The sequence below is a fragment of the Apteryx mantelli genome, chromosome 16 (genome assembly GCF_036417845.1).
Source record: "Apteryx mantelli isolate bAptMan1 chromosome 16, bAptMan1.hap1, whole genome shotgun sequence".
Classification (NCBI taxonomy): Eukaryota; Metazoa; Chordata; class Aves; order Apterygiformes; family Apterygidae; genus Apteryx; species Apteryx mantelli.
The window spans coordinates 21773880-21796726 of NC_089993.1; the positions used below are offsets into that span (position 1 = coordinate 21773880).

Below are 22847 nucleotides of genomic sequence, written 5' to 3' on the forward strand. Positions count from 1 at the left end.
GCTGCCCCGGGCTCCGGACGACCGGCGCCTCGCGGGGCCCACGGGGACCCGCTATGGGGACACCCAAACGCTTTTCATAGCTGGTTTATATCTGTCTGCTCATTAGCTTTAAAAGCTGTTCTTTCCCCGCGGGTCTGCCTGAGAGCCAGGCTCAGAGAAGAGCAGGTGCCTCGACTCGAAAGCCCGCGGGCAGCAGGGCAGGACCTGCCAGGGCTCCGTCAACGAGACCCTCTGCCTAGGCACACGCGAGAGACCGGGCGTTCGGGCGAGTGCTACCTGTGACTGTGATTGATTAATACATTAATTAAATCTGCTCGACAACTCCGAGCTATGCCCAATGAACGACGTCGCACCACTTCGGTAGAGTACAGTAGTGAGAATTAGTCAAAATTATTTTGACTGCAGTGAGGTTAGAAATACACATTTCCAGCCTTTTGCACTACCTCTTTCATGGCTGCGTGCTGAACCATAATAAATTAAATGTTAAAATTGGACAGATCAGGCCAAATTTATCCCTGGTAAAACAATGTCACGCCGAGCACGTATCCCCATCCGGCAGAGCTGGGATTGCTTTGCCCAAAGCTCGGCGATCTGCTGAGGGCTGCGTCTCTGCAAGTCACCTGAGGCGCTGTGTGCGCTCGGGGAGATGCCAAGCACTTGCAGCCACACTAGGAGCCTGCCGAGCTTTTGTGGTTGTTTGTGGTTGATTTTTAGCTGCTGGCACCAGCCAGGCCACTCACAAATCAGGTCGCTTCTGGCTGTTGTGGCTGCTGGCGCAGAAGCCAGTGGTGGAGGCTCTCCGGCAGGACGACGCTTCCCAGGTGCTGTGCGCGGTGCAGTCAGATGGGCAGGGGAGTTCAGCACGAGGCAACAGCCGTATCCTGGAGGAGATCCACTCGAGGAAAGAACAGCAGAAAGCAAGATTTAGCATTAAGATCATAATTTCAGATTGCATTGTGCTAGCATCAACAATCTATATCCGTGAAAGTCTTTGGGGAACACAACAATGTAATAGCTACCCAAGCCAGCCTGAATAGCGAGGGTTATTTTTAATTGCAGCTGAATGGGTCTCACCTTGTGATGTCTGTTCACAACGCGTTGCTGGATTAACGTGGGTTCCATAGTTGCTTCTGCTAAAAGACTTTAATGGATCAGCTTAGTTCTCTGCCCATGATTATAGCGTTCTTACCCGCCTATCATGCCGGAGCCAGATGGTCCCAGTGAAATCAGAGTGTATTTATATTTCCGTCTGCTACTCAGCCAGCTGCCCACTGATTTTGTTGCATACTGGTAGGAGGAGAGGAGCCTTCCCGGGTGAAGTTCACCCACCTTTTCCCCTAGCTGGTTTCTCCCCCCAAACTGCGCGCGAGGAAGCACAGCCGCTCTCCCAGGCGGGGCTGTCGGGAAGGCTTGCCCGGCTGCGCGGGGGGACGGCCGCGCTCCTGCCGCGGGGCAGTGCCAGGCTGTCTCCTGGCCGGGGCTCAGCCTCTTCCCAGGGCGCGGGGATATTCTCAGTCCTGTCGGCGATGAGAGCCATTAGGAAGGTACAAGTACTAAAGAGATCCTGAGCGATGCCTATAAAACCTCTGAATCCCTGACAGAATCGATAGCAGACTCTCAGGAGTAACTTCTTATCCAGGCCAGCTTATGCACATGCCAATGAGCCGTTAAAGATTTTACATTTGGTGGAGACACAGAATCCCTTTCTTTGCAGTCGCTGGGCCCTGGACGGGGCGTGATGGTGAAAAATCGCTTTGGGAAGAGGCTGTGCTCCAAAGGCTTCGTGCCCTGCTTCCAGGAAGGGCTCGAATGCCGCTGGCAGCATCCTGCCCCAGCCGTGAGCCCTCTGGCGCGAGCCCCACGGCATGGGCAGAGCCCCACGGCGCAGGCAGAGCCCCACGGTGCAGGCAGAGCCCCACGGCGCAGGCAGAGCCCCATGGCGCAGGCAGAGCCCCACGGCACAGGCAGAGCCCCACGGCATGGGCAGAGCCCCACGGCACGGGCAGAGCCTCCCTCCGGCTGCGGGAGCACTGCGGTGGTCCTTGGTACCTCGCGGCAGCGCAAGCACAGACCCCATCCGCATGCGTGCGGGAAGCGGAGGTGGAGGAGCGCGGTCGGCAGCCCGGGGCTCAGCCCCACGCGGGGAGCCATGCCCCACATTCCCGCAGTCCCCGTCCCTTGCGAGCGGAGGGTCCCCGGGCGGGCGCCGTGCTGCAGCCAGGCCTCGGCGGGCTCCTCAGCTGCTCCCGCAGCCCCGAAGCGGGATGGTGCCTCGCACGGGCGAAGCGCCTGTTGCAGTGGCGCGGCCGTCTCGGGCCAGCATCAGAGCTGCGTACCCCAAACTGCCGTTTATGTTTGCTTCCTCTTTGGGACCTTTGCTATTGACACGATTTCAAATTCGTCATTCCGGTTACCATAGCAACTCAATACTTCCATTCTCTGATCATATCAGCTTGCAGTTAGTCAACACGATGTTAGCACCTTCGTTGTTATGGCAACAAAAGACCATTCTCCATCGCTTTGCTGACATTGTTGAGGGAAGGAAGGGCTCCAGACCGGAGGAGAGGGGAGCGTGCAGGGGAGCACACAGCAGGAGAGGGGAGCGCGCAGGGGAGCATGCAGGAGAGTGGAGCATGCAACAGGAGAGGGGAGCACGCAGAGAAGCACAGAGCAAGAGAGGGGAGCATGCAGGGAAGCACACAGCAGGAGAGGGGAGCATGCGGGGGAGCACGCAGCAGGAGAGGGAAACACACAGCAGGAGAGGGAAGCACACAGCAGGAGAGGGCAGCACTCAGGGGAGCACGCAGCAGGAGAGGGGAGCATGCAGGGAAGCATGCAGCAGGAGAGGGAAGCGCACAGCAGGAGAGGGAAGCACAGAGCAGGAGAGGGGAGCATGCGGGGGAGCACACAGCAGGAGAGGGCAGCACGCAGGGGAACGCACAGCAGGAGAGGGGAGCGTGCAGCAAGAGTGCGTGGCAGGAGAGGCGAGCGTGTGGCAGCCCTGCTGTGAGGCTGCCGGGCACTCGTGGGCCCCAGCTGCTCCTTCCTCTTCTGACTGCAGCAGGAGCCAGGGTGGCCCCTGCTCCGGCTGCACACCCTGGTCCTTGGCTCCCAGAGTCCTGCAGAGCCCGGGGAAGCTCGGCAGGGACGTGGCAGGAGAGGGGGCCCGCACAGAGCTGATGGCTTGACAAACTTTTGGAGAAAGGAAAGCTGCTTTTCCTGCAGAGGTAAAACAGTGGTCCTGGGTAGCCCTTAGTTTCTGGACAGTAAATTGGACAGTGCAGGAGCAGAGCTGTGGTCGCAGGGTGGATGAGCCTGTCCGGTCTCTGCGGCAGGATGGGGACTGACGCCATCCTGCGCAGCGTGACACGTTTCCGTGGGGCTCCCAGGGGGATGTTTGTTCTCTTCCAGCCCCCTCTGAACTGGCACCACTTCTTTCAAATGGAAACATATGAGTAACCAAAAGCTTTTTCTAAAGTTCTTTACAATTTGTTTAATGTTTTTTAAAACATATGTGCAAGCCATTTGAATGAGAGCAGTGTGAATCTATTAGGCAGCGGCAGATGCAAGTTTTGTATCCCTTATTAGAAGGGATTGGATTCTGAGGTTTAGTGATGTGCAAAGGATTGGACTTTAGAGAGATTAAAATTATTTTCAGCGTTAAGCACAATATTTCTAAGCTAATGCACTCAGTCTTGAATATAGATTCACAGACCAAAAAGATTATAAAACATTAAACCTATGTAAATTTATGTTTGAACAAATTCAACAAGAGATTTGACTTGGGGGCTTACAGCAAATAGGTTCTGTTTTTAATGCATATTGCAGCCTTCAGCTGCAATGCTGTTCTCCCCTTGAAAGTCCCACGCCTGCTGAATTACTGGCAGGTCACAGTTGACAGCTCAAGCAATTATATGAGAATGTGTTAATAATGAAATGGAAAATGACTGCATGTTTGTCTTTTCTGAAGACAAAAGCAGATGTTTTCTGCACACTGAAGAGCAGCAGAGATGGTGATGCTGCCACAGCACCCGGCCATTGCCTCTCTGGACCGCAGTCATGGGCACGTCAACGTCCTTCTCTGCAGTTCTCCGAGCTCTGGGAGCTGCAGTGAACTTTTTCTCTTGGTGGGAACATGAAAATGCAGTTAACAAAGACTCCTTTTGAGTGGGATTGCAGGAAACCTGCAACATAGTGAGCAAGCTGCCTACACAGAGATAAATGGCAGCTGTGACTGAAGGAATAAACAAGATAATCTGGATTTAAATAAACCGCAAGGGGCTTTTGGCAAATTCGCAAATTTATAAAATGTATCCTTTGAAAATAAAGAGCTTGTCTGAAGCCAGCAGTTAAGAGCAATTACTGCAGCACGTTTTTCCAGTGAGGGCTTAGAGCTGGCCTTTGCCCCGATGGAGGAGACGGACAGACGGGCTGCCCTGCAGAGCGGGAGACCTGGCCTGTGGGGGCAGCCAGCCGCTGCCACCGCGGGCTGCCAGAGGTCGGGACGGGCCTGGGAGGGACGTGGAGCAGCCCAGGCTCCTCGGCCGCCGTGCCACGGCCCTGGGAGGGGAGACGTGCCAACCGCCCCACCGCGCACCCACATAATATTTATTTGATCACCTGCTGGGGGTAGCAGGTAGTTGCTGGACCCAAGCCTGGGAAAGGCAATAAAAGTTTCATTTTGACATTGCACAACATGGAGATGCTGCTACCAGCGGTGCATGGCGTCCCCCGAGCAAAGGCTTCCTGCCGGCTGCGTCGTGCGCCTTCCCGCGGGAACTGGCGCGTGGACATTACCCGTTATGTCCATTACCCCATCGCGGGTGTCGGTGGAGGCAGACAAGGGGCAGGAGGGTGAGCAGAGACCAGTGGCAGAGCCGCGAGGAGACGTGTGCCCGTCCAGTGCTCCGCTGCTGAGGCTGCTCTGCCCATGTATCTCGGGCAGGTCAGCAACGCGCAGTGCCTGGGATGGAAATCAGGACAAACGGTGCAGGAAAAGCCGGAGCGGGTCCCGGAGGCTGCGCTGTGCTCTCCAGGAGCGTTACGCGGAGCTCCGCAGCGGCTGCCAGAGGCGGTGATCCCGCATGCCACGTCCCACACGCTGCATCCCGCATGAGAGACAGCGAGCACCCGCGGCCGGCAGCGCCGGGCAGTTCCCGGCCAAGGAGCGTCCCCCGCACCGGGGTCCGGCTGCTCCACGCTCCTGCACCCGCCTGGTCCCACAGAGCCCCGGTGCTCTGCAGGGCCGGGGTGCAGGGACATTTCTTACCGCACACTGCCCTTTCCTGTGTCCTCCTTACAACCGTGCCGTAAGAGCCAAATCTCCTCCTCCTCCTCTTTTCCTCGATCACCAGTTCCCTGCTGTCTTTCCTCAGTGCTGACCTGTCTATCCATTCATCTTTATTGTGCATGGAATTAAACACAGTCCTTAAATGTGACAACACTTGCAGATTATTAGCTCTGCAATTTCTTGGCTCCTGTTTATTGTGATAACATCATCTGAAGGGGCTGTTTTAATTAATAGTTTGTTCGTTGTTCTTTCATAACCCCCTGGTGTGTTTGTTTTATATTTGAACATCAGCCGCTGTAAGTTGCTCTAGCATGTTGTCTGAAGCATCCCCACCACGGAGAAAAGGCTTAGAGGCATTTTATTTTTGCAACAGTTTATTGAAACCATAATTTAAAATAAGAGCTAAGTAAGTTTAATATTAAAGGGAAGACAATCGTCTTGCCCTGGCCGTAGAGCAGAAGGGAGCAAAATACTTGTTGACAGAAGTGTCCACAAAGGGGCTTTTGCCACTGCATCTTGGTGCCTGGAAGGAGGGGAAAATCCCCGCTCCCAAACGACCGCCAGCCCCTGCCAGCTGTCAGGGTGGACAGGCATGCCAGGGTGGCTGCAGGACAGCAGCAGCATTTCCCCTCAATTCAGACTGATTTTCATCTCTTTTAAAGCTGTGTCATCTAAAAGCCCCAGATCACAGTCTCAATCCGTAATACACGGCAAACAAGGTGCAAGCACCGGGTCCCGGCGCCCGGTCCCGCGGTCTGCCTGGCGTGGGGTGCACGGCGTAGGGTGCACGGCGCCTGGTCCCGCAGCCTGCCCAGCGTGGGGTGCACAGCACCCGGTCCCGCAGCCTGCCCAGCATGGGGTGCACAGCACCCGGTCCCGCAGCCTGCCCAGTGTGGGGTGCATGGTGCCCGGTCCCGCAGCCTGCCCAGCGTGGGGTGCACAGCACCCGGTCCCGCAGCCTGCCCAGCATGGGGTGCATGGCGCCCGGTCCCGCAGCCTGCCCAGCATGGGGTGCACAGCACCCGGTCCCGCAGCCTGCCTAGCATGGGGTGCACGGTGCCCGGTCCCGCAGCCTGCCCAGCGTGGGGTGCACAGCACCCGGTCCCGCAGCCTGCCCAGCATGGGGTGCACAGCACCCGGTCCCGCAGCCTGCCCAGCGTGGGGTGCATGGTGCCCGGTCCCGCAGCCTGCCCAGCGTGGGGTGCACAGCACCCGGTCCCGCAGCCTGCCCAGCATGGGGTGCACGGCGCCCGGTCCCGCAGCCTGCCCAGCATGGGGTGCACAGCACCCGGTCCCGCAGCCTGCCCAGCGTGGGGTGCATGGTGCCCGGTCCCGCAGCCTGCCCAGCGTGGGGTGCACAGCACCCGGTCCCGCAGCCTGCCCAGCGTGGGGTGCACGGCACCTGGTCCCGCAGCCTGCCCAGCGTGGGGTGCATGGTGCCCGGTCCCGCAGCCTGCCCAGCGTGGGGTGCACGGCACCTGGTCCCGCAGCCTGCCCAGCGTGGGGTGCATGGTGCCCGGTCCCGCAGCCTGCCCAGCGTGGGGTGCACGGCACCCGGTCCCGCAGCCTGCCCAGCGTGGGGTGCATGGCACCCGGTCCCGCAGCCTGCCCAGCGTGGGGTGCACGGCACCTGGTCCCGCAGCCTGCCCAGCGCGGGGTGCATGGTGCCCGGTCCCGCAGCCTGCCTAGCATGGGGTGCACGGTGCCCGGTCCCGCAGCCTGCCCAGCATGGGGTGCACGGTGCCCGGTCCCGCAGCCTGCCCAGCGTGGGGTGCATGGTGCCCAGTCCCACAGCCTGCCCCGTGCAGGGTGCACAGTGCAGGGTGTGTGGCGCCTTGTCCCACAGCCTGCTTGCAGACCGCGAATGCCACGGAAAGGCTGTTTCCCGGTGCTCTGCCTCTTGACACCAGTGTCGCTGCGGCTGCTGGTGCCCAGGTGCTCTGACCGCCGCGTTTGCAGCCCGCTCGCACCATCCTCACCGTGTGCCTGCACTAAAAATAGCCACCGTGCGGAGGGGCAGTGCTGCAGGACCCCGAGCATCCATGCCCCGCTGGGGCGGGGAGACGCGGTCGGAGCCGCAGCTCCCGGGGTGAGCGGAGCGCCCAGCCCGCCCACCAACGGGCGACGGCCCGCGAGCAGCACTGGGCGATCAGCAGCCCGGCAAGCACCCGGTCAGGCAAACTGCCTGTTGTGGGGCGGACGTCTCGGCGGGGCGCAGCGGAGCCGGATGCGGAGCCCCACTCGGCAGCGGCCCCGGCACCGGCATCGGGGGCCTCGTCAGCCACCCCGGTGCCCGGCCGTTACGGGGTTTAGAAGAGGCTGTAATGTGCTGACAGCGGACAACGCGTTACAACTTCCACTTGCTATGATAATCGTTAACTGGGGGCAGCTGGGAAAAGCATTTACCTCTCCATTTTCTTAGATATAAATGCTATCTTGGCTGCAGTTTCATTTTACAATATGGTAATATGCTATCCAGGAAAGTCTTGCTACATGCTAATTTATCCAGTAGGCAAATTCCTTTTGGCTAATAAAAGTGCTTGCACAGGAAGCTCAAAACCCAGCAGCAATTAATTATTGACAGAGCATGTGAATTAGAGATAAAAGAAAAGTCATTCTTTCTCGCACACAGGATAGTAAATAAATTTAATTATTGTACTAGAAGCAAGGGATCTTATTCTGTATTAAGTTTTATTAGCGGAGACATTTAAAAGCGTGTCATCATAACAAAAAGGTCTTGTGTAATCCTAACTGCACCACTCCGGTACAAGGCTCTGAAGTGAATAGACTTAATTGAGCAAATGGAAGCAGATGGCTTGCTGAACAGACAGGTATTGTACAGGTTTATTGTCAATTAACTTGTGTCTACATATGCCTATGGCGAATTGACTGGATAATGTGCTACCAAGGCTGATTTAACACTTCAGGTGCCCGCCATGCCTGGGGCCCGAGGACAGACGGGCCCCGAGGGGTTGATCCCCCGGGGCGTGCGGCTCCTGCCTCCCTCCTCCTCGACATCCTGCCAGAACCTGGCGTCTCCAGGGCCCTTCCCGGCCGGCACTAACCTGCCCCCTCTCCTCCTCTCCCCCGTGCAGGAGCGTGATGCCCAAGACCCTGGAGGGCCAGATCACCATGGAGAAGACCCCCAGCTACTTCGTGACCAACGAGGCGCCCAAGCGCATCCACTCCATGGCCAAGGACACCAAGCTGATCGTGGTGGTGAGGAACCCTGTCACCCGGGCCATCTCGGACTACACGCAGACGCTCTCCAAGAAGCCGGAGATCCCCACCTTCGAGGTGCTCGCCTTCAAGAACCGGACCCTGGGGCTGATCGACGCCTCCTGGAGCGCGATCCGCATTGGGATCTACGCCCTGCACCTGGAGAACTGGCTCCAGTATTTCCCCCTGTCCCAAATCCTATTTGTCAGCGGCGAGAGGCTCATCACTGACCCGGCTGGGGAAATGGCCAAGGTCCAGGATTTCTTAGGCCTCAAGAGGATTGTGACAGAGAAACATTTTTATTTTAATAAAACCAAGGGGTTCCCCTGTCTAAAGAAGCCGGAGGACAGCAGTGCTCCCCGGTGCTTGGGCAAGTCCAAGGGTCGAACTCACCCCAAAATAGACCCAGATGTCATCCACAGACTGCGGAAGTTTTACAAACCATTCAATGTTATGTTTTACCAAATGACAGGCCAAGATTTCGAGTGGGAGCAGGAAGAAAGTGATAAGTAGAACCAAGAAATGAGGAAAAAAGCTCTTTTCTTTTGAGATGTGAATCGTTGTTAGAGACACGAAACTCGCACGGGGCCACAGTCTCAGCCTGGTAAGAAGGAGACTCTTGCGCTGTCCAGGCTGAAGTCAAGCTGAACAGCATCTCCAGCTCTGCAGCCTTAGAGATGCGTCACCTCTAGGGCGCACGGGGGCCTGGGCTCTCCCCTCCCGCCACGCGAAGGATCAGGGAACGGGTGCGAGGAGGAGAGGCTGGAGGGGGCCGAGCCCGCGGCTGAGGGGATGCTCTGTGCTGGCCTTCGGCGGCTGGTGTGTCCCTCGTGACCGCCCGGCGGGACCAGCGCGTCCTGCCGCTGCCAGCTGAGCGTGACGGCGGCTCGCGAAATCCAGCAGCGACGAGACAAACCAGTAGATTTGATTTCTCCTGCCCTGGCTTTTAGTTTTGCCCAAACAGCAGCATCAGAGCTGGTGAATTCACATGCACACACTCGTGGTCCTGAGTGGAAGGAATAAAGCCAGTTATGCTGCAAAGGAACTATGTACAGAAACTTCATTTGCACCAGACGTTCCAGTTTCCTGTTGCACTAAAACTAGTATTTACCAAGTGCCACAAAACCCCTTGGCCCCAATTCTCCTCTCACTGCTGGGTGTAATTCCACTGGAGGAAGAGAATTGCTTCTGATTTACTTGGATGCTCAGTAAGATCAGAATCGGGCCTTCCCCTGAACACACCCATGCTCCTCTAGAAAATCGTGTCCCAAAACCGTTCTCAGGCGCTGGCCCAGCGTGATCCGGTGGACGCAGCGCGTGCCCGTGCAGCATGTCCCACCGGGCAGCTCGCTCCCGCCCGCCTGCCCGGGACAAGGTCTGTGGCCTGGAAACAGGCATGTCCCTGGGAACAGCGTTGTTCCTGCGGGTGCCAGGTGTCGGGGCGGTGGGGAGGTAAAACCTCCTGGTACGTCTAGGTAGGTGTGTGCTGTCCAGGCACCAGCCTGGCCGCGGGGTCCTGGGACCGCAGCTCACTTGCACCTTGGACACCAGAGCTCTGCTGCTTGCCGCTGACAGCTGGGCTGCAAATGCGTGAAGCAGCCTTAGTCTTTGCTTCAGAATCAGTAACAAAAAAGCAATTAATTCCCAGCGTGAGCACTGGTCTGCACAAAATGTGTGCTTTCTAGTGGAAATGACCAAGTTGTACATCCAACCAAATTTGCAAGTCCTGGTAGAAACTATAAAATAAACCCCTATCAATCACACCTGGATCCTCCAGCAGTGCGATGTGAGCTGTGTGTTGGGATCAGTGCAGAGCGAGCGGCAGCATCTGGACGCAGCTGCGCTGTTTTCCATGTCTGTTACTGAGAGGAAAACGCCGAGCGCAGTAACAAAGGAAAAAACGCAGAGCTGCCGTTGCGGAAGTGCTCCCTTCTCTGGGTGGTTTGGTTTCCTTCCGTCCGACGAGTGGTGGTGAGCCACCTTCGGGGTGGAGCGCAGCAGTGTGTTGTCCCCCAGCTCCTTGCAGATGTCGGGTTCCTGGCAGCCCAAAAGCAGCAGGGATGCAGCTTAAGATTTCTTTAGGGAGACCAACACTCAGTTTTGATTAAGGTGGCAAGAAATCCTTATTGATCCAACTAACCAAATGAAATCATTGCTATGCTAGGTAACAAGCTGCACCTGCTTTGGGTTTCACGGTCTGTCGTGTGGTTCGTTACACCATAAAGTGGTGCTGGTGCCTTGGGCTGGGTAAAAACAAGAGCTAAATTCATTTGGAAAATTTACACCATGGGCCGTGCTGGAGGGGCATCATGAAAGTCCCTGCTAAAGTAATGTCAGTTCCTATTAGCCTGATGAGATTTAAAAACAGCTCCTGATGTAAAACAGTTTTCCACAGATCCACAAGTCCAAAAATTATTACATGAAAATTGGAAGTATGTAATAGGAATAGCTTTAAATTTTTTCACATGTTGTTAAAAAATCTCATTTCATCTCCTAAGTGAAAACTGTTGTTGTACAACTTGTGCAAGGTGATTAATGAATTCAGCCGGGGACGAGGGCGATATTTCCAGACCCGGCCACCAGCTCCTCGCCCGCAGGACGTGCAGGACGGTTTCTTCGTTCACAGTCCGGTGCAGCCCCGAGGCCGCAGCGGGCTTGGACCCGCCGGAGCTGAGCACAGCCCAGGGGACGCCTGGAACCGGCGGATCCTGCTGGAGACACGTCACTCCTGGGGACGCGGTCCCAGCTCGTGACCACGGGTGTCAGCGGCGATCAGCACGGTGCCGGGCATTTCCTCCGCGGCCAAAGCTTGGACGCTCTCAACCCCTATCCACAGCCGACGCAGGAGCAGTTTTCCTCCGCGCGAGGTCTTTGAGCTTGGAAGAGCCCTTGAAAAACCTGTCCCAGGCCAGCAGGTTCCCCGTGCCGTCCTGCCCCGGTCTGAGCATCATGCCACTGCCCCGTCTGCGAGGGCAGCTCCTGCGGCGCTGGGGCCGGAGGGGAAGGAGCCCCGGCAGCGAGGGCGCTGGCGAGCTGCTGCACGGGAATGCCGGCTGCCTCGCGCCTGGGCCGCGCAGGAGCTTCCTGCCGCGCCTGGAGCGGTGCCGGGAGCTGTTTGCAAGCGGGGCAGGGAAGGGGGCACGGCAGCCACCCCATCCTGCCCGCTGTTCTTGCTTCACTTTCTTTTTGCCATATATCCAGAGGTTTATTTTTTATATGGGTTGCAATCTGGGCGAGGAGGTGCCGCTCCGCGGCATCCGTGTGCATGCTGGCCGCCCGCCGGCGAGGCAGGACGCGGGGCCGTGGGGCTGCTGCTCGGGGCACCTCGGCCGCCGGACGCAGCGGGGCCGGGGTGCATTGGCACGGGGGCCTCTGAGGAGAAGGGGTTTTATTCTGTTTTCTGAAAGGGTAACTTTAACTCCGTCCTCCGCCCCAGCCGTGGGACTGGCTGCATGCATCTGCGTCTGCATCACTAATGCAGGGATCTGACAGAGGAATTATTTTCTATCAGGCCAGAGAGTGGCCTGCTAAAAGAGAGAGAGTCAAGATAATAATGCTTTTTTTAAAACTATTCAAATGTCAGCATTACAATACACAGGAAATTGAATTTTGTATTTGATTTCAATTAGCAAAGCATAAATTATATTTAATTTTATACACAGACTGGGTGATTCATTGTTCTGGAAAAGCTGGTACTTTATGGCTCAGAGACTGGAAGTGGAGAGTCGGTCCTTTCTGAAACCAAAGCGCCGTGCTGTCGCCCCTCGCAGCCTGTCTCCGTCTGCCGTGTCACGCTGTACCTGACCGCTGTGAAAACCTTGGACTGAGCACTGAACGCCCGGCACTGAACAATAAAACCTTGTAGCAGCCGCAGCGCTCCGTGCCGTTTCTGCGCGGCACCGCCGGGCGAACGCCGGGCATGGGGCCGCGGCGGGCGCGGGGGTCCCAGCCCCGGCCGCGAGCCGGGCAGGGGCAGCGGGGTTCAGCTGGCTGTGGCAGGGGCAGGTTCCCTCCCCGAGGCTGCCGGGGCGCAGCGGCCGGCCGGACGCGTCAGGCGCCGGCTCGTCCCGTCCCCCCGTGCAGCAGCTCCCTCCTGCCGGCTGCACCAGGAGCGACCCGCTCAGAGCGGCGCTCGGCAGGGCAACGGGGAGCAACCTGCAAATGCAGCGAGGCTTCAGCCTCCATGCCTGGGAGGGCAGAGGGGATGGGGACGGGGACGGGAACGGGGATGGGGATGGGAACGGGGATGGGGACAGGGATGAGGACGGGGACAGGGATGGAGATGGGGATGGGGACGGGGACAGGGATGAGGACGGGGACAGGGACAGAGATGGGGATGGGGATGAGGATGAGGATGGGAATGGGAACAGGGATGGGGATGGGGACAGGGACAGGAATGGGGACAGGGATGGAGACAGGGACAGGGATGAGGATGGGGACAGGAACAGGAATGGGGACAGGGATAGGGATGGGAATGGGGACGGGGACAGGGACGATCCCCCTCGCAGCTCGGGCCAGAGCTCCAGGGCCACAGTGAGCAAACCCCGAACCCCGCCGGGAAAGCGCCACTCGTTGCTGATTAAAGATAAATCACTGCATAATAAAAGGAGTGAGAGGGCTGGCTGCCAGGAAAGAAATTAGGGGGAAAATGTTTTTATTTTATTTTGTGTGCACAATTCCCTGCCAGTTTGAAAAAAGCTATTTCATAGCACAGCCTCATTGTGTCATCTGATAAAACCACTGAAAAACTTTTATCAACAAAATTAGGAAGTAGTGAACTATAAAATTGCTAATTATTTTCTAGTAAATTTACTTTTAAATAACTTTAGACACCAATTACAGGCACCATTAAGCACTGTTAACACTGGGTATATTTACCAAACAAGGATGGAATACTTATTATTCAAATCAAGATCATTTTGGTGTAGATTTTGCTGTTTGGAAAGCAGTCCCCTCTCACCAGATGTTTAAAAAGTCATCGGAAGATCAATTACGTCTCAAATTCAGTCAGATTTCTAATGTTTGAGTTATACGATTACACTACCATGCCACCCAACCCTTGAAACAAATATCTGCCTATTTTAGTCCAGAGTCAGCCACAAGGCTCCTGATGTTCCCAGCATGGACCGGGGAGGGAAGAGCTCCTCTCGCAGACCTGGAGCGTGCAGGTGCTGGCTGCACCACGGGATTGACCTCATGGCACACGGGCCCCTGGCCCTGGCGCAGCCCTTGCCCCGGTGCAGCCCTTGCCCTGGTGCAGCCCTTGCTCCAGTGCAGCCTTGTGCACAGTGTCTGGGTGCTGCCAGCAGACCCGCAGCCCCCGGCTTGCCAGCTCCCCGCCACCCTGGGGCACTGCGGGGTGTCTCCAGACCGCTGCCTCCCTCCAGCGTCCCAGCGCCACGGCAAGTCCAGTGCTGGACCCTCATCCTGCTCCTCTGGATGGGGGCATGCTTTTAATTGGATGTTGCCAGGAGGCTGTCAGAAAACTGGCTGTAAAGTTGCTACCTGTTCCCACTTTCCTGCTGTTATCTTTGACATCCTCATTATTTATTAACTGCCCTGAATCCAACAGGCTGCCACTGATGCCGAGATGCTATTATTATGCAGGGTCGATATCCCGCCTGCCTTCCAAGGTCACATCCTCCAGGATGTCTTGCAAACCAGATTGACGAGGTACCAGCAAAGATGCAACATGTTTTGTATACGCTGATGCCAGGTTTCAAACAGAGCCCTTTGACTAAGGATAACGCACCAGCGTCTAAGGGCTGTAGCTTGCTGCTCTTCCCTGTCCTGTGCGCAACACTGAATTTTCTGCATCTTGATCGGCAACCACGGGAAATCGGAGCATCAGGTAAGAGCTCCAGCCATTAGCTTTCAAGTAACAGAAGAAAGAGTTTTTTTCCCTCATACCAGAGCCTTGGGAGGAGGCAACACAGGGATTATTCGGATGGTCAGGCTGCAAAAACACACTGGCCTGTTATCACTTTGTCAGCATGAATAAACTCCTTTTTCCAGCATGAATGCATTACTGTGCTCAGTGCCAACAGGGTGCAACTTCCAAAAGCATCAAAACAAAGCGATGCTCTTGCTCTTCCCTAGCTTTCATGACACTTTCTGCTTTTAGGGTTTTTTTTTTTTTTTTTCCTTTTTCCCAAACTCAGAAACTATCCCCCATGAGTCATTCACTAGGAAAAAAAAAAAAAAAATCTGATTAGAAAAGTCTTGCTGCCTTTTAAGAAACTCTTCTGGCTTCAGGTAAAAGACTTGAATTCAGAAGAAATAATTTGAAGAGCACTTCATTATTACTTTACAACACCAACAGAGATATTTTGGAAAATTTTCAGGAGCAATACAAAGCCTTGTAGCCCAACAGATATGAGCACTTGCCCTCATGCATCTCCTGTGGGACAGAGGCTGCCAGATCAGCGGGTTTTTGCAGAGCAGGATTTACATACAAATAGGAATTTCTGCTATAAACCAGCGATTCACTGGGATGGGGGAGGAGGAAGAGGCAGGTGGGCTCTTCTGCCTCAGGATCCCAGCACTTGCAGCATGACACAGATATAGGCAAATGTGGTTGTGGAATAAGCCTGGGACGAGGTTTCCATTACAGACAGGAGGGATTTGCTGACTGTTTTCTGGCACTGGTGAAACTATGGCTTGAACGCTTGGTCGCCAAGCAAAGGCGGGTCAATTCAAAGGGGAGCAGCTGCAGGAAAGGATGCTTGCGGCACCCGAGGGCACAGGCAGCCTTTGCGCAGAAAGCCCCGGATCGGTGCCCAGAGAGCCGGTGCCGCGCGGCCGCACCGCCCATTTCCGCAGGCCGGGAGGCAGCAGGGTCCCTCCGCGTCCCCGGGAGCCTCGCAGCTGCTTCAGCGTGACGGAGAGGAAAAGCGACGGGGCGAGGAGAGGAGCAGAGCACGCCGGGCAGGGAGGCAGCCCAGCCCCGGGATGCGCCAGTCCTCGGCGGCCTCGGTCAGCCCTGCGGCACCAGGGTCCCGGCACAGCGGGACGGAGGGACCTGGCTCTGCCCATGGGCGCCGGGCAGCTGCCTTCACCCTCCCCACGGGGATGGGGGTGGAAAGAGGAAACCGGGACTGAAAGGCACCAAAGTCGTTTCAGCAACACGTTTTGGGACTGAAGTCATTATGTGCAGGGAGACGTACGGGTAGCTGAAGGACAGAATTAATATAGTAAGTAATCCTCTCTGTTTAGCAATATCTTTCTGCATGAAATAATGATTTAATGCCTAACTTTTTCCAGTGCACACATTTCCTCATAACAAACACTTGTATGCTATGCAGCTATTTATGTTTCAAGGCGAAAAGCATGGAGCATAATGAGCTCTACTCTGACTAGCTGACCGTGTGGAGATTGCCATGCCTCATGGGAAACAAGGAAGAATTTTTATTTGGAGACAATTTCTTTCTACTTAATCCATTCTTTATTGTTCTCCCTTGTTCTTTATGACGAGGGACATCTGCATGACTGCAGGTCTTTGCTGTCTCCTCGGCACGCGGGGCTCTCCAGGAATCCTCGTCAGCTCTAGCCCACTCCTGTACACGTCTTACAGCGACGAAATCGCAGTCTGCACGGTACAGCAGGTTTTCCTGGAGCTCCCGAAGCAGGCGTGGTATTAACTTCCAGGAAATAATTATAGAATCTTATATATTGAGGTAGTGTGTCTATTTGAACTTTATAGCAGACGAGGAGGGTAATTAGTCCTATAAAATGCAGTAGCACCAGGTATTACGAGACGTGTTTGAGAAGAAGACACAGACGCAGGGCAGTCACCAGGGGCTGCATGCTCGGCTCCCAGATTGCGTCTGGCGGTGCAAGCTCTTGCAGCCGCTGCCCCACGTCCTCCCAAGCCAGGCTCTGCTCCCCACAGTCATCCTCGCGGCGCCGTGCCGCCCCGGTCCCCACAGACCCCAACGTCTGCCCTGGGCCTCTCTCACAGGCAGAAGGAGCAAAGGATGTCGGTGACACCCAGGGCACCGGCCCTCCCCAGGGCAGCGTCCCGGTCCCGGAGATGCCGCACCAAGACGTGGCCTCCAAAAGCCCCGTGGCCTCCAGCAGTCCACGGGAGCCTGCCCAAGGACGAGGTGCTGCTCCGAGAGCGGGGTGGCGAGCCAAGCCAGCTCTGCCTGGTGCACAGTCCCAGGTGGAAGCTCTCCGTTCCGCCACTCGCCTTTCCCTCGTCGCAGGGCGCAGAGACCTGTCCTGTGTGGAGACCTGCCCGAGCGTCTCTCCATATTGCTCGAAGGCAGAATCCCACAAACGCCAACACCATGCAGAAGAAACGAGCTTTTCTCTGGTGGTGACACACTGCTTAAAGCACTGATCCAGATAACAAGAGCGATGTCTGTGTAATGAGGGCAAATGACACATCTGGCAATTTTCCACCCAACTGACAGAGATAAACAGTTACAAACATGCCCCCATTAATAGCGCGAGCATCCTCCAAAGCGTGTCGTGGGTGTCTGTGGGGCTAACCGTGCAGCGAGCGCGCTGGGGCTCCGGCTGGGAGCCCAGCGGCGGGTACGGCAGAGCGATCCGGCTGGCACCCCGTCCTCAACGGAGGCACAGCCGTGGCGGAGGGGAGACGTTCCCGCGAGGAAACAAGGGCCTTCAAAGCCTCTCCAGGGCGGCCCGGTTGGCCTGTCCACGCGCTGGTAAAGCCACGTCACCCCGGCTGTCTGCAAGCCCCAAGCCCAGCCCTTGGCGGGGCGCAGCGCTGGCCACGTCTTTCCCCGTGCATTGACATCTCCTGCCGCCTCCCCAGGCCACGTCCAATCCAGCGGCTCCCAGGGACCGTGCTCGGCACCGCAGTCTCACAGCAGCAGACGAACTTTTCCCCGCACATTGCAAGCGGATGAAGTTAAATCTCGTTTAATGAGGAAAAAGCTAATGGATGATTTCTGCTTTTATCTTAGAAATCTATCTAGAGAATAAGGTGCAGTTAATGAAAGGAATGAGGAATATGCAGGTCACTGAGGGTGACCGCACTCCCCTCTTAGAGAGTTTCACATGAGCACAGTAAGTGACTGAGACCAAGTCTTTGGACAAATTTAGCCTTTCTCTTGGAATCTTTCTATTCACATGATGATTTCCTGGATGTCGGACCCTCCAATTAATATTTTTAAGGTTTTAACTTTGTCTACGAACATTCCAAGCCTGATCTGCAGTTTTTGTCCGGACTGGCCAAAGCCAAGCAGTTTCCTTCCTTGCGGGGCTCTCCTGCACCAAGACGCGGTGCACGCGGCTTTGGGGCCGCAGCGGGGCTGCACGCCGGGGCAGGCTGCTCATGGCGGCAGAGTGCAAAGCCAATGCGCCTGTGGACTGAGCAGCCAAAATTCACAGTTCCTCGTGTCACCTGTCTCCAAGGCAGCAACGTCTTCTGCAGGGTGGCTGGGTGGTCCCGGCGCTCTGCAGGACACCAGGTCAGGATGGGCCTCCACACACTCCGGGCAGCCCCACACCAGCTCCGCCAGCGCTGCCCTGCGTGGGACATCTCCCTGGGTTCAACACTGTTGTAGAGGATGGAGATGTGCTCCGTTTCCTCAGCCCTCCTGGTTTACCTGGGAAGAAGTGTCTCAGCAGGGTTAATTCCTGTTAATATTTCATCTAATTTCTCAGCAATTTGATAGTCTACTCCATACTGCACTGCAACTTCAAAGGCTGGCCTGCACCTGCAGGCGATGTGCACCAGTGGATTAATGAGGCTACCAGGCTTGGTAGATGAAGATGAGCCAATCTCAGCAGATGATCTCCTTGAAGGAGATCAAGCAATTTACGGTGCTTTGCCCAAGCACCAATGACTTTGGCTGCCCTTTGTGGGTTGACCTGTTTGTCTAGCAAAGGCTTCTGCTCAGAAGTTTGCTTTGTCTCAAAAGACCACTGCATCTCCTGAGCCAACTGCAGTAATTTCTTAATCCTAAACACTGGCACCACAACATCCTCCCCTTAGCAGGATACCATCCTGAATAGACAGCTCATTAGTGACCATGCAGAAAGGCTCTCTATCTGGGCTGCAATCTGGCCACTTTCCAGTTCACGCAATCTGGCAGAGTTCACAAAAGAGAAGGTCCTGCTGAGAAGGACTTTGCAGTTTCTTGATAGCTAAAGCTTCTGAGGTGCAGATACAACAGCAAGTTCTTTCCTCATCCGTTTAGTCAGGGGCCATCTCAACAGGGCAAGATAGAGAAATAGTGTAGCTAACATTTTCTTCTAGCAGAGTTTAACAATAAAATCATGAGCCTGGTGTCTTCATTCCAGGTACTGCAATTTATGGGGCATAGTAGATTTGCCAGATTTACAATGAGAGAACTACTCTCAGAAAGGTGGGGGGAAAAAAAGGGGTTCCCAGAGACATACATTAGATGTGTGCTTGCTTGCATGCTTTCTGCATGTATGTTCACACGCAGGAAAAGAAGAGCTACACAGCAATGTGAGCTGAAGTCACGGTCCTGATGCACGCAGGCCTGACATCCCAGAGCGTGCGAGAAGCTCTTTGTTATACAAACTAGAAGATCACACAGCCCCAGAAACACATACAGACCTGGCTGTTGACACAAGCGCTGCAGCAGAAGAGATCGTGTCCTGTTCCTCCAGGGACATGGAGTAAACAAGCTGAATTGCACCTACTTGAAGGATCGTATATGTAGAGGTGGAGCTTTTTCCACTGAAGTGCATGCATTGCAAGAACACAGGCGTTTTTATCAAGTTCCCATGTCCCTGGTGTCCTGCGCAGTCAGTTTGGGAACCCCAGCTTTCCATCTGCTTTCTGTGCTGAGTTTCACTGTTGACTTCATTACAATTACATGGCATTCCCATTTTCTGGTGAGGAGGCTTTTTGCATGCTGAATATATACACACAGAGCCAAGCCAAATGATGGCCCCCCTCATCATATGCTCACAGTGGCCTGGTGGCCTCTGCAGGAGCACAGGGCTGTGAGGATTTAGGCAAGGTGCTCGTGCAGAGCGTGTTTGGGAAGCCAGCAAGTCACTTGCTGCCGTTCCTCCAGCGGCTCCTTTCTTCCCCTGGCCCCTTCAGCGCCTGGCCTGAAGCATCTAGCAGCTGCCAAAGCCTTTCTGCTGGGGCCTTTTGCTTCCCGTTTTTGAAGCAGCCGCTTCCACCTGCTCTTCCCAGCCGTGCCCAGGTGATAGCAAACACTCCTGCAGCTGAGCTTTGTTTCCCGTGTTCTGGCAAGCGCCTGTAGCCCCATCAGTCATTCTGGTACTGCTCTCAGGCAGCATTTGCGGTTCCCTTTGGATTCCCTTGGCAAGCCCTGGACACTCCGGGTGCAGGTCACTGGCACGCAGTGGAGGTGTCACAGCGAGCCGGAGCCAGAGGACAGAGCAGCGCAAGCGGAGCAAGCAGAGACGTGGTGCCCAGGACAGTGCTCCCGTCCCGCTGCTGCGAGCACTCCCACCGTGAACTGAGATGCACGGCCCTGGCTCTTTAGCGTTAAGGGCTGCTTCTTCCCCCCGGGTCACCAAACCATCCAGGCAGGCGTGACTCGGGGCTGGGTTTCACTTTAGATATGAGTGCACTTTACACGAATGTGTATCTTACACATGATGTGCACTTTAAGAGAAGCAGGCTGCAGGCAAGCTTTTAAAGGTTCCCGGAGAAGGACAGATCCATCCCGCCGCACGCGAGCGAGCCGGTGGCGCGGTGCCTGCATCTGCTGCAGTGGGGATGTGCCGAGCCGGCGGAGGCGGCGCTGCCCGCGCAGCCCATGGCGCTTGGTGCTGCGCTCTGGGCCTTCGCACCACGGCTGCCTCCCACTTGCAGATAAAACGCTACTGCCGCGTCTTAGCACCACCAGCGACACGTCTGCTGCCAGAGTCCTTCCCGTGCCGCCGAGGAATCCTGCCCTCCCCGCAGGGCGCCGCTCGGAGCAAGCCCACGCAGTGCTTGCAGCTTCTTTGCTATTAGCAAAGCAAAGGGCTCACGTTCTTGTAAAGTGTTTAACAAGTTTGTGCAACTTTGTGTCAAGCAGCAAGGAAATGTTTTCCACAGGAAGCTAATCGCAGCACATCCTCCTTGTGTAGGTTTTATGTTATGGAACAGTGAGCCTGTTGAATTAATTAGCATACAGCACTTCACTTACTCAGCTCATCTGCATATTGTGCTCCTAGGATGAGGGAAATCTCCTCCAGGTGCTGGTCGGATGCTCGCTGCAGTTGCAGCTCCAACCCTGAAGCAGGTGGATGCATGCACGTTGCAGGAGAGCGCGCGCGCGCACACACACACACACACACACACACACACACACACCTTGCAGGAGTGCACACACGTTGTTGCAGGAGCACACACATTGCAGGAGTACACACACATTGCAGGAGTGCACACACATTGCAGGCACACACACATTGCAGGAGTGCACACTTGGCAGGAATGCACACTCATGTTGCAGGAATGTGCACACACGTTGCAGGAACGCACACACATTGCAGGTGCACACACACACACACACACACACACACACATACATTGCAGGAGCGCATACACATTGCAGGAGTGCACACATTGCAGGAGCGCACACACATTGCAGGAACGCGCACACACGTTGCAGACGCGCACATGTTGCAGGAGCACCGTGGCTGCTCCACGCCCCACGCCGTGGTCCCGCAGCGCCTGGGGCTGCCTCCCTCCTGGGGTCACCCCACGCTCCTCCTGGGATTGCAGGGCCCTGGGGGCCTGTCTGCCCCTGCTCTCGTGCCAAACCACGGTGAGTGAGACTGACAAGAGGCAGCGTCGCACCGGCTGGGCATGCCTCGTGGCCTCGTGCTGGAGCCCTGCCTGGAGAGGCTCCCTACTGACTTCCTGGCTCTCTCCTCTCCACCCTGTGCCCAAAGCCGGAGCTGCCCCGCACGCGGCTCGTGCCCTCGCCCACCGCCCCAGCTGGCCGCGTGGAGGGAGGCGCAGAGCTGCCCCGGCTCCATCCTAGGGTTTGCTTGGAGAAAAACACACGCGCACTTCTGGGATCCTGGCATTTTTTCATCTTGGCACAAAATTCTCCCAGAGATGATTATTTGAAAGATGAGTCACCAAATACAATAGCAAAGACACATCCTTGACTTACTGGCAGAGAAGGGAGATGTGACCAGCATTAAGTCTCCGTGCAATGTCTCCATCACAGTGTCTGCCATTTATTCTAAACAGCTCTCAGTCTTGAGCAGAATTGTTTCTTCACATCAGAAATCTAGCTACTTTTCCATAAGAAATGTTCCATAATAGAAGCAAAGACACACTGTGTGTGCATGGATGTAAAAATCATTATATTGTAGCTGTCAGCTGTATACAGCCACTGTCTTTTAAGAATGCACAAACACACACGCACACAAGGAAATGCATATTAGCATCTCTACACAGGGATTATGCTCTAAAGTGGGGCATAAATTCCAGCTATTTTCTGGGAGCAGGTGGGTTAGTTGCTATGTCTTCTTGAATTTTCCCCGTCATTCTGTCTACTCTTTCCTCTCCCATATTTTTACAGAAGCCTCTAAACGTGGGCAGCCCCAGTGCCTTGGTGGTGACGGATGTCCTGTGGCCGTGGCGGTAGATGTGGCCACAGCCGTGGCCGTGGCCATAGCCTTAGCCGTGGCCATGGCTGTAGCCTGTGGCACTGCCGGAAAACCCTGGCCCTACGCTGAGTCGGAGCAGGCCGGCGGCTCTGCTCTTGCCCCTGCCAGCCGCAGTCACTGGTGGCCGAGCCAGGCACGGCAGGACGCTTCCCAGGGCCAGCGGGAACGGGACGACGTGCGGAGAGCGGGCGCAGGGCGAAGGCTTCGCGGCCACCCCGGCGCCCACGGCGGGGGCCCGGCACGGCGGGGCAGCCTGGCCGAGCACGGAGCCACCGCTGGGACAGGCAGGGCGACCGGGGCGAGCGGCCCCACCGCCACCGCGGGCCCTGCACCCTCCTGCCGGCGTCTGCAGCGCCATCGCAGCTTTATTAAAAATTTAAAACACAAATTACAACATTCACCGGGGAAGAATCGCTTTCCTACCAATTACAGTTAATAGGGTAAAATTAATGTACCAATTAATATGGCTGCTTCTAAAACTCAGTCTAATATGTTAAATACTGTTCCTGCCTCTGTAAATGCAGCAAAATAAAGTGATGATCAGGATGGGAGCTAATAAAGTTTTGATTCTCTGTACTTAAACTATTTGGCATCACTGACTTAAGGCACAGGAAAAAGGAGATTATTTAACATTTTAAGGTTTGTAAGACCCATAAATCATTTCATACATGCCATATTTGTTGAAAAGGATAGAATACATTCAATTTTACAGTATATTAAACTTCATCTAATTTGAACGTAA

The 22847-nt window shown here is 55.6% G+C and overlaps 1 protein-coding gene across 1 annotated transcript in view; it reads left to right on the forward strand.

The window, feature by feature from the left end:
- The window catches only part of HS3ST4 (heparan sulfate-glucosamine 3-sulfotransferase 4), a 64051-nt gene extending 51620 nt beyond the window's left edge, over positions 1-12431 (forward strand). Inside the window, exon 3 of the mRNA XM_067306440.1 lies at positions 8386-12431. Within this exon, the coding sequence (XP_067162541.1) occupies positions 8386-9022 (637 nt within the window). The 3' untranslated portion in view covers positions 9023-12431. The remainder of the gene's footprint in view (positions 1-8385) is intronic.
- Positions 12432-22847: the final 10416 nt, after the last annotated feature.